The sequence below is a fragment of the Phyllobates terribilis genome, unplaced genomic scaffold, assembly GCF_046119375.1.
Source record: "Phyllobates terribilis strain yellow unplaced genomic scaffold, ASM4611937v1 Scaffold_3__8_contigs__length_932513732, whole genome shotgun sequence".
In the NCBI taxonomy this organism is placed as follows: domain Eukaryota; kingdom Metazoa; phylum Chordata; class Amphibia; order Anura; family Dendrobatidae; genus Phyllobates; species Phyllobates terribilis.
The window spans coordinates 501,451,128-501,463,354 of record NW_027362763.1 but is presented as its reverse complement, the minus strand read 5'-3'; the positions used below and the strand labels follow the sequence as shown (position 1 = coordinate 501,463,354).

Sequence of the window (12,227 nt, the reverse complement as noted above, 5' to 3'; positions counted from 1 at the left end):
TACCACGCTTGCGCAATGACGCTCAGCTTTCCAGGCGTGCGCACTGAATCTGGGTGTACATCCCAGCTTCATATTCTATGTGCGCATGCTCCGGAGCCGCTGAGCGTCAGTGCGGTGAGCTGGAAGACAGGCGCGCTTAGCGTGTGCGCTCACAAATGGTCATGTGGCCAGTGACGCTCAGTGTTTCCGGAGCATGCACATATAGGATATGAAGCTCAGATGTACACCTAGATTCAGTGCGCATGCCCGAAAAGCTGAGACAAGCCTCTGAGAGGAGACTGCACAGGTTGTTGTGACCAAACTGCAAGTATCACTGCTATGGACAATAGCCATTTTGTGTGACTGATCTGGGACTACCTCAGCCATGTGTGAGTCACCAGTGAATGTGAGCCCACTGAGCCTAAAGCAGGACCTGAATTGCCATCTGGGTGAGACCCCATTATTACTTTTCCTTTATTGGAAAAGAACTGTGATTTTTCTTATTACATGTGTGCCAGGAAAAGGCTGTTTTCATTTAATAAGTTGTGCAAGTTTATGGAGTTCAATAAAACTCACACTGCTTTGACACAAGAACCCGGAGCCTGTATGAACTGTAGTGCCTACCTGAGAGCATGAATCCTTGCAATACATATTATTTTAAAGGGAATCTGTCACCCACTTGCACTTATTTGACCTCTAATATGGGCATACAGGTGATAGAAATGGGAATCTACACCTACTTGTATGCCTCATATTACAGGTCTTGTTGCAGTGAAATGTGTTTTTATTCTTTCAAGTTTCTGACGCTTGCAGGCCGGGGGACGGGAAGAAATCCCCGCCTCCTGTTTGAATTATAATTTTCCACCCTTCCCTGCTCGTCTCAGTAATGTGTGATGTGCAGTTTATAGCCAAATCCCACGGCAGCACAATTTACCTTGTACGCAACGCGCACTTTATCCTCCCGTCTATGTTCAGGTATGTTGTGCGCAGGCGCCAGCGACTCACTGTGACTTCCACTCCAGTGATCTCCGGTGTGCGCAATACTAAGGTTCGCTCCCCATTTCTTTCTGACATTGTCTTCGTTAGGAACCATATTGTATATATGTATACACGTGTAGATGTAGAGATGAGCGAATGTTTTGATGTTCGGGTTCAGCGAACCGTAACACGAAGATGACCCCAAACATCCCTGGTTTCCCACGCTGTTATCTGAGTGACAGCATGGGAATCAGGGGCTGTGATTGGCGATAATATCATTACCGTGGGTCACAGCGATGTGGTGATCACTGCAGCTGTGACAGTGACCCGCGGGAATCAGGGGCTGCAACCAGCGGTAATATCACTACCACCGGTCACAGCACTGCAGGATCATGCTGCACCTTGACCCCGATGTTCTCGTCCCCTGTAAAAAATAAAAAAACACCATATACTCACCTTACAGTTAATCCCCAAAGCCCATGGTCACCTGCAATAAAGGTAAAATAATAAACCAACCTCATCCTCACCTGTACGCTGTAGTCCATATACCGAATGTCCCACGTCGATGTCAGTGATAGCACGGCCACATCCGGAGATGTGACCGTCCTATTAGGCAGCCGGTGATACACTCACAGGAGCGCTTGCTCACGCAGTGTATCGCGAGAAGCTGCAGGCTCAGCTGACCGGAGTTCAAACAGCTGATGATCACCTGAGCGCTTCGGAGATATCACTTAAGGCATTAGTGCTGTGTGGGAATTTTTCAGCTCTCAGCTGATCCTCAGCTGTTTGAATTCCAGTGACCTCACCCCTGCAGCAGCACTGTACACTGACAGGAGTGATTACACTCCTGTCAGTTTACAGTGCTGTCTTCTACAACAGTCACACCAGTGATTGATGTGGCTGCTGTAGAAGTGACCCGGATGGACCGTGGGACACTCGGATTATGTCATGATGGTGGACAGGTGAGGGATATGGTTATTTTTTTTTTTACAGGAGACGAGGATTCGGGGACTGGGTGAATAATAAATACATTTTTAAAACTGTGTGGAATTTTATTTCAATAAAAGACTTTATTCTGGGCGTCTTTATTGAAAAAACGTCATAAACTTTTACTACACGGTTAGTAATTGGGGCATCTTATGGACGCCTCTTCATTACTAACCTGGGCTTCATGTCAGATTCGAAAATAAGGATGACGTGAACCCCAACCCTATTATTCCACTCGCCACTGCTACATGACAGTGGGAAAAGTGAGGCTAAGCGCCATATTTGTTTCTGAGTCCGCTGAGGGCTGATGTTATTAGCCTCAGAGGGGGCCAGGATCCATGGCCCCTTCTCTGGCTATTAATATCAGCTCACAGCTGTCTGTTTAGCCTTTGCTGTTTAGATTTTGTAGGGGGCCCCCTGTAATCTAGCCAGTAAAGGCTAAGCAAACAGCTGTGAAGTGTTATTAATAGCCCGGGAACATCTTTGGCTAATGGCCCCTTGCCTGGCTAGTAATATCAGTCCCCAGTTTTCAGCTTTCCCTCTGCTGGTTATGAAAATGACGCGGGAGACCACGCCATTTTTTTAATTTAATTTTTCATTTTATTTCATTTATAAGAAATCTCATGCCCACTGTGCTTGTTTTTTTTCATGATGCATAAACTCACCTGCAGGATGTCAATTTCTGTAGCGGAGACGCAACTCTCCGCTGCAGATTTTGACCTATTGAAATATCATTACATGTGGTAGATCCGCATGTACTGATAAAACAAGTGCGGCATTAGAACGCAGCGTTTTGGATGCAGCGAAAATACTTAACCGTGGTCCGAAGGCAATCCAAGGTTTAGGGTATGTGCACACGATTTGGACAGGCAGCGTTTTGGATACAGCATACTTTATCCTGCGTCCAAAGCGCTGCGTTCTATTGAATGCAGGTGAATCCACATATGTTCATTAAACCTTGCGGATTCACCCATTCAATACATTGTACTGACCAGATTTCTCTTGCGGAAACTAGCAACTCCGCAAGAGAAATTGGCATGGTGCGGTCTTGAAAGACACGTTGCATGTGTGAAAGCACAGCCAACATTCAAAAGTGACCAAAACATCAGCAAGAAAGCATTGGTACTGAGATGTGGTCTGTGGTCCCCACCTGCAGACAACTCCTTTATTGAGTGTGTCTTGATAATTGCCAATAATTTCCATCTATTGTCTATTCCATTTGCACAATAGCATGTGAATTTGATTGTCAATCAGTGTTGCTTCCTAAGTGGACAGTTTGATTTTACAGAAGTTTGATCTACTTGGAGTTATATTCTGTTGTTTAAGTGTTCCCTTTATTTTTTTGAGCAGTGTACATATATCTACAGTGTGTATATTTATATATACATATACAGTGGTGAAAATAAGTATTTGATACACTGATGATTTTGCAAGTTTTCCCACCTACAAAGAATGGGGAGGTATGTAATTTTTATCGTAGGTACACTTCAACTGAGAGAGACATAATCTAAAAATAAAAACGAGAAAATCACATTGTATGATTTTTAAATAATTTAATTGCATTTTATTGCATGAAATAAGTACTTGATCACCTGCTGACAAGCAAGAATTCTGGATGATCAAGAGGAGGCATGGGAGAAGTTCATGTGGCAGATGAGCCCAAAATAGTACTTTTTGATATCAACTCTACTTGCTGTGTTTGGAGGAAGAAAATGGATGAGTACAACCCCAAGAACACCATCCCAACTGTGAAGCATGGTGGGGAAACATCATACTTTGGGGGTGCTTTTCTGAAAAGGGGACAGGACAACTGAACTGTATGGAAGGGAGGATGGATGGGGGTCATGTATCTCGAGATTTTGGCCAACACCCTCTTTCCCTCAATAAGATCATTGAAGATGGGTCGTGGCTGGATCTTCCAGAATGACAATGACTCAAAACACACAGCCAGGGCAACTAAGGAGTCGCTCCATAAGAAGCATTTCAAGGTCTTGGAGTGGCCTAGCCAGTTTCCAGACTTGAACCAAATAGAAAATCTGCTTGCTGCAGCCTACACAATATTAAGTTCTTTTTTTCTATTGTATCAAATACTTATTTCATGCAATAAAATGCAAATTAATTATGTAAAAATCATACAATGTTATTTTCTGGATTTTTCTTTACGATTCTGTCTCTCACAGTTGAAGTGTACCTACAATAAAAATGACAGACCTCTCCATCTTTGTAGGTGGGAAAACTTGCAAAATCGGCAGTGTAAATACTTATTTTCCCCACTGCATATATATACATATATAATTTCTACAAAGTTATAAGCTGTATAAAGGCAGAGTAAAATTGCTAAATTTGCTTTTGTTCTTTTTGTCAAGAGTGCATGCAGGGAAAGGAGTTAAAGTACATGAAAATACAGCTTTGATTAGTGATGCCATGCTGTGCAGCAAAATGAATGATGCACATTTCACTTAAAAAATTGTATTTGTATGGAACATTTAATACTAAAATCCCAGATTACTGGTTGTCAGTCACTCTCATTATTAAATGATGCATTACATCTGTCACCAAATTATAAGTAAGTTTTAGTAAAATAACAGTAATTCTAACACTATTGATAGTGATGTGAATGATATAGTGCTGCTTGTAGTAATTCAAAATATTAAATTGTAGTGTCATCGTTTTTTAACTTCTGTACATGAATTATGATGTAGTGACTTGTGCACAAAATTATCACTAAAGGGAAATTGATGCCAGCTTTAGATTTCCCCAGAGGTGGACATGCCATTGGTCCAACCTGTGCAGCTGCGCACTGGCCCAAGAGATAAGGGGGCCCACTTGCATCTCATTACGTTATGATAAGCTATTGGATTGCATAGGACCTATATATTGTTTTTGTATTGTTTTTGTATGGGAGCCCTCTTCTGTCTGGGTTCGCCATTGTATTTCCCCTTAAGGCAGAAGTGAATCTAGGCTTTCCTGCAGTTTGGAGCCCCTTTTTGACTGAGTAGTCGTCATTTGACTGCTTATATACACTTTGCATTATTACAGTCACGTGCCGAATAGCTGTTCTTCCTAATTCTCTCAATGTTCAGTGTAAAACTTCTTTGAGACCAGCAGGGTGAGAAACTAGATGGCAAGTAATCATGACTATGAAAATCTCATATGAGAGTTCAGGGGATGATCGCTGGAACCAGCAAGCAGAGCTGAATTCTGAGAGTGAGAATATTACAGTTTTAGGATTTGGCATGCTACAGGGCTTAATTCTATAATAATTCTCCTAACATAAGCACAGATATAGTAACCCTTACAGGGGTTCTCCAGGTTTGGGATGAAAGTTTGTAGTTACTTTATGCGACTGTAGACTTCTGAATCTTTACTGCATGCTTTTTAGAATTCTCTGGTGCTAGTGGTATTGCATTCTTGCGATCACATGACAGTCTGCTCTTGCTGCTGGCACCGAAGAATCCTGACAGTGTGCAATGCATTTACTGTGAGGATTCAGACCTCTGCAGTCATATAGAGTGACTGAAGTTTTTCAGCCCAAACCTGGACAGCCTCTTTCTGCAGTCCTACCCTTTTAATCCCTGTACACATTTTCCCCCATACTGTCCCCTTACACTGTCCACCCATACTGTCGTCTAACACTTTTATTCCCCATATTTTCCCCACACATTCAATAAAACTCCCCCGTATCTTTGGCTCCATAGGAAAGCTTATCTTATCTCCATCCTTTCCCTCAGTGGTGCAGTATTCACATCAGCAGCATGATCCGTTCAGGTGACCAAATCATGCTCTGACGTCACTTTGACTCCAGAAGTGTCTGCGGTCAGGGCTTCAATTGTACTCACACCTGAAAGAAGCAAATACAATTCAATGGAGGAAACAGGCTCTCTAAATGTTCTGTTGCTAAACTGACAGCCAGTTCAGAAACCAGCCCGAATCACACTCCCAGGAGACATCAATAATCCGCATGGGAGACACCTTAGAACACAACGTAAGGTGTGCCTCCATGCTCTCTGTTCCCAAAACAAATGCCCCGCTTGTCCCACCCTTACTTTCTCCACTGCCTTAAGTGGTGACTGTGGTGAATTTTTGTGGTACTTTAAATTACAACTATTTACATCATTTAGTGGCTTTCCATTTTGGCTCATTGAGGGTTATTTAGACAAATCCTTTCAAAAGAATTATTGACATGGCAATCTATTTATATATGACACAGGGATGGACACATCAATGCTGTAACCTACACAAATGCACAGGGCCGAAGATATAAGGGGCCCCATTTCCATCTCTAAAGCAAGCAAAATTGTGCAAAATGATGAGTTATTGGACTACAAAGGGCCCATGGGTTGTTCTTGCATAGGGGCCCTATTTTGTCTTTGTCCACTCCTGAAACTACATATAGTACATTAAAGTATATCTAATGCCAAGCTCTGCAAAAGCTGATAAATTTAGCTTTGCTATATTTCTACATTTTCATGAAAATTATGAAAGCCAGATGGTGTGATAATTCACACCTCTACAAAAATGTGCTTTACCTAGAGAATATTTTTAATATGAAAATAAATGAAGTCAGCCAATGAAGCTGCAGTAGATGTTAAGAGTTCAAATCCTTTTTTTTAACAGTCTGTTGTTTTTACTTAATATTTGCAGCTACAACAGTAAAGAGGACAAGTGAATACACACATTTCCACTGGCACCTAATTAACAGACTTGTGTTAACTGACAGCCTTTAAAATTCAATATTGCTTTGGACCTGCACAAAGTGAATAAAAGCCTAACACGTGTTTGCCTAATGGTCCAGAAAATGCTACATCATTTATGTTGCTTTATTTGCTGGGCTATCAGCCAAACACGTGCAGAGCATTAATAGATTAATCAAGCATCTCAATGGTATTCTGCTGATATACACAACTTACAGTACCAACATCAATTGCACAGTTTTGCTCATCGGGCAAGCATTAGCCATATATGAGTTTCAAGAATAGACCTTGTGATTTTATATCCACTAATAAACAGTATTACATAAACTTACATGTTGATAGTATACACATTCTGATAACTCAAATAAATGATAGACTTACTAATTAAGAAATAGACTCAATTGCAATGATGTAAGGTTTTGTGGTTTGGATAATGGTTCAATAGATTTCAAAGGCATCGGTTCATCTGTTCCATGATCATATATGACACGGCAGACACTCAAAGTGAGCTGTGCTAACAGGGCAATCTGTTAAAAATAAAAATAGTATAGAAAACATTGTAGCACTACTAAAAAAAGAGAATTTGACATTATTTCTGTTCACTCATGTACTAGGAAAACTAGTTAGTACTAACACTGTGTATGTGTATGAGCTGTGTGAATCAAGTGGGAATTTCCATACGAATTCCATTTATTAGGCTACAAATGCTATAATTTTTGGAGGTTGTCCACAACAAGTAAATTTTAGCAAGCTGTGCAGGTTGAAAAATACTAACATTGTGTAGTGCATACAACATCGGGTTTTGGCACTGATTTCCAGTTCCAGCAGTCATCACACGTCACACAATTTGCATACTTGAGGTCAGGTGCCAACTGGGATTCTATTAATGAAGCATCAGGAACTCTAGCTGACATGTGACCACAAATATTCAAATTGCATAATGGCGGACACATGTCAACCACTTGGACAAGCACGTGGAGCCAAATTCTTACAGTGTATATTTTTTACACCGTTGCTATTCAACAAGATGAACAGCTTGCCAAAAATTTACTCATAGATGGACATCCTCTTTAATTATGATGGTGTACTTACTACATATGATTGAATCTTTTATTGTTCAAATTCACCAGGCTTACCAAAGAGAGTCAATTTGCCACAAATCGCAAAACTTCAATGTCTCCACTCGACCTGAAAAGATATGTGTAACATCCTGAGGTTTCCAACTACTGTTTCTTACTCTTTAGCACAGACACAGCCTTAGTAATGTCAAAGTAACCTCATCATAAAATCATATGGTAACTGATACTGACCAACAGCCCTTTTAATAATGCAGTGCACTGGAATATTTTTCAAATTAAAAAACAGTCCAAAAATTATCACTCTTAGTCAATTGTGATCAGACCAACCAATATTTGGAGAACACTGACTCAAACTAATTGAGTCGCTGTCAGAGGTAACATCATCCTACTTTACAAGACAAGTGATGTGCCGTATATTCAATAACGTCCTCTACTTCCTTCCAATTAATAGGTTTACTAGAGACAAAGAATGCTAACTGTGATCTGCATTTGGTAGTACTACACTGTGGATGGCTGATGCCAGTGGTGGTGGTGGTGATTCTGCTGCTGCTGCTGCTAAAGTCTCTCACATTCTTAGCCATGTTATTTTATTTCTCTTTTACATAACCCCATCTATTACCAATAGAACATTTTCTTTTACCATACATTTTCTTCTGCCCCAATTATTAAACCCTTGTCAAAAAGGACATGTCAAGAAATGCTAGGTAGTTAAATACATTTACAGAAAGCAAAATGTGAGAGCAGGCTACAGTATAGATGTGTCATGATCAGTTAGAATGGCTACATTTCTTGAACATTTTTTAACAAAATTTCATGCTAAGAAATGTTAAGTAGTTACATATCCAAAATGTCAGCACCTGCAACAGGGCGCTGCATTGGTGTGGCGATAACAAATGTAAAATATTACTAGTAAAAAATAAGTGCAAAAAAAAGTGCTTAAGTCGTGCAGACTTTGTGAGGTAGACAGTCACAGATAAATGTCTAAATTTTCTTCTGCATTTTTAAAAAACAATTATTTCCCCTCCACAAAAAGAATTGCAAATGAAATGCAAAAACTCAGTATAGTCGCTTGTGACAAGCAAGCACACAGTCTCTGATTGACACTGATTTCAGATTTCTTTTTCTGTTAAAATTATTTTGTTGTCTTGCTGCATTTTTTGTGTATAAAAATGGCATAAACATGTGTTATTGTAATTCAAATGCTGCAGGACAAATGCCAGATACCCTGTATTACTGACCGATAGCACAGAGTCTGGCATTGCTGAAACTGGCACTTCTCTATTTTATTCACAGAATACACTCTTTTTCTTCACTGCTGCAGTTGTACAACATATAGCTTTCTGAAATACTAGTCGAATGCTTAAAGTTGTGGTCCAACTTTGGGATGAAATTTTGCAATTAATCTACTGTACGTCAATGCAGGCTTTTGAATCTTCCTGATTAGCTATGTTATAACATGTGAGGAGATAGCTGCAAAACATTAAGAGAAAGTTCCATATGGTCACACCCTTGTATTGTTGATGCAATCTTCTGCAATGTGTAAAATGTTGACTGGCACTTTGGGAGGCAATTTGAGAGAACAGAATTGCAAATTTTTCAAATTTAGTAGGACCTGAGAATTTCATAAAATCTTACTTGAATTTGACATGTACCAAAACAATTGTATCAAAACAATCAAAGATGCATTGGTCAGCCAAGGAATCTCAGTGCAACAGAAGAAAGACACATCATACTTACTTCTCTTTGAAGTCAAAAGATATCCAGTGTGAAATCAGCTGAGAACTGGCAGCAACCAGTATAGCCCAGCTACCCCCATGTAATTTTCAGAGAAGTCTGGCTAGAAGTGGTCTTCATGGAACAATTGAGGCCAAAAAACACATCTTCATCATGGAAACAAGAACAAGTGACCCAACTATGCATAAACACTAGTGATGAGCGAGCATGCTCGTTACTCGAGATTTACAAGCATGCTCGGGTGTTTTCCGAGTATCTTCAGCGTGCTCGGGTGTTATGTTTGAGTCATGTCGTGCGCATGATTTGCGACTGTTTGACAGCTTTAATACATGTGAGGAATGTCTGTTTCTTAGGCATTCCTTACATGTATTAAAGCTGTCAAACAGTCACAAATCATGCACACAGAGTGACTAAAATATAACACCCAAGCACGCTGAAGATACTCGGCAAGCACCCGAGTATGCTCGCCAAAAGGGTTAACAGAACATACTCGCTCATCACTAATAAACACTTAAAAACTGATGTGCAGAAAATGGCAGAAGGTGCTCTGGACTGATGAGACAAAATTTGAAATATTCAACTGCAATTTTGCTGGCAAAAGGGCTGGAGAGAAGTACAATTATGAGTGTCGGAAGGCAAAATTAAAACATGATGGAGATTTCTTGTAAGTTGGGCTGTATTTTAGCTGGGAATTTAATCAGGATTAATGGTGTTTTCAATACTAAAATAAACAGGCCGATACCTATACATAATGCAATACAATCATGGAGGCATCTGATGTGCTCCAAATTTATTCAGCAGCAATACGACAGCCACAAACATATGGCCAATGTCATTAATGAGTCATAAAAGTAATGACATGGCCTACATAGCCCTGATCTCAACATCATCGAGCCTATGTGGGTTTTCATGAAGAGACAATTGGATGCTTGCAAGCCGACATCCACAGTTTACTCTGTGGTTAGTTCTCCAAGATGTTTAGAGCAACCTCCTTGTAGAGTTCTTTCAAACACTGTGTGCAACTGTATCTAGAAGAATAGATTTTTTTATGCTGCATTGAATATGCTGTATTGGGTGGTCACACTAAGTACTGATTTAATTTAGATAACTCTTTGGATCATACAATTTGCATTTTGTCAAATTTTAGATCAAAAACTATTAATACTTTTATATTTGAAAAGCATTCTTTCACATTTGCCTAACACAGAGAGATACAGAAAGAAAGAAATAAGAGATCTACTGCTTATATACATACAGTATATATCTATAATATTTTAATTTTATGTGCCCTTGAAGCATATTACCATTTGCTTTTCGCCTTGGAAACGTGGTTCACTTCTTACTTCGAAAATTGTAGATTTTTTTTAATAGCTGATTGCTTTATCATAAAATGAATGGAAAATTAGAATATTGCACTTCTTAACACAGCTCTCCATGCCAGTCTTTTAATCTGGGCACAGCGGTAGAAGAAAAATATTACTAAACCATTAATAAGTAAGAAATATACATATTCTGGCCACATAAACCGGCTGAAAATTTCTCACCTCACTACATTAAAATAGCTTTGATTTAGCATTATTTTGTTAATATTCAGCTGTGACTCATTAAAAGCTATGTAAAATTGAGTTAACATTATAACGTACAGTTTACACAGGATTTTCAACACCCCATATTATGGGTCATTAGGGACTCTGTGCTGCTATATAGTGCTTTAAAAAAGAACCGTCTATTTCCTTTTTTGAATCCACCATATAGATCCAGAGATATGGGCTTTTTCATTCAGTGCTAACTTTTGGGTCTTTGCCCAAAAGGTGTTGTTCACAGGATTTTTTGGGAGCGTGTTTTTCAGCTGCTCTGCATTATTACCCCATGGGCACCGTCCCTTTGTTAAAACTATAAAATGTAGCCCACGCACCCCCCAAAAAGTCCCATGTCTCTAGAACAATGTTGCAGATTACCCGAGTGAGCAACAGGCATTGAATAAGAGCAAAACTGTCCACTTCTGTCCCGTTGACAGGTCATCTTTCATGTGTGCCTTCCCTAGCTGCATAATAATATGTGCAATGGAGCATGCCATCTATTTTTCTTGCAAATATATAATAATCCTCTGTGTGCCCCTATAAATCAGAGAAATGAAGAGATACAACAGGGTTTATCCCATGTTCTAGACAACAAGTTATATTACCAGCTGATGCACGTCTATTGAAGTGACACATTCACTATAAAAAAATATTTTTAAGCAAAAAATTAACATTCTATACAATCTATAGGGCTGTATTGGATAATAATAATTAATAGACAAAAGACAATTAATAAATAAATGGAGGAAATGCATAGAAAGTTGCTTGACATTGTCTATGTGAATTAGTGGTATGGTTCCACCCTAACTGGACCTGCATATTTGAATTTTAGCTGCAAAGAATATCTCAGAAGAAAAACCCAAGGAAAAGGCAATTACAGGTAAGAAAGTATACAGTCTTATTAATAGTTTTTGCTTTAACTTGCTTTGTTAATTAATGTATTCATTCTGATTTCTATTTTCTTTTTTTATTAGCAGACAAATTTGAAGATAAACCTGGAAAGAAAGAAGGTATTTTCTTAAATGTCCTTTGTAACTTTGTGAAGCCAATTAGCCAGCTAAAGACAGCTCACATTTGTTTATTGTGGATATTTTTAACTTTAATGCATGAAATTCACTCCATGGGTTATTTCTATGAGATATTTATTTTTTCCTGATCATTAGGAGCACTTTTATTAATAGATGCATTGTTTTCAT

At 39.2% G+C, this 12,227-nt stretch overlaps 1 protein-coding gene across 50 annotated transcripts in view; it reads left to right on the top strand.

Annotated features, from left to right (window-relative positions):
* Nucleotides 1-12,227, top strand: part of TRDN (triadin) — a 1,346,604-nt gene that overhangs the window by 1,276,307 nt on the left and 58,070 nt on the right. For 48 of the 50 annotated variants that reach the window (XM_073675989.1, XM_073675970.1, XM_073675994.1 and 45 more), the window contains 2 exons: nt 11,864-11,911; nt 12,006-12,041. In XM_073675989.1, the coding sequence (XP_073532090.1) occupies nt 11,864-11,911; nt 12,006-12,041 (84 nt within the window). The remainder of the gene's footprint in view (nt 1-11,863; nt 11,912-12,005; nt 12,042-12,227) is intronic. The other 2 variants (XM_073675987.1, XM_073675960.1) reach the window with 1 other exon arrangement.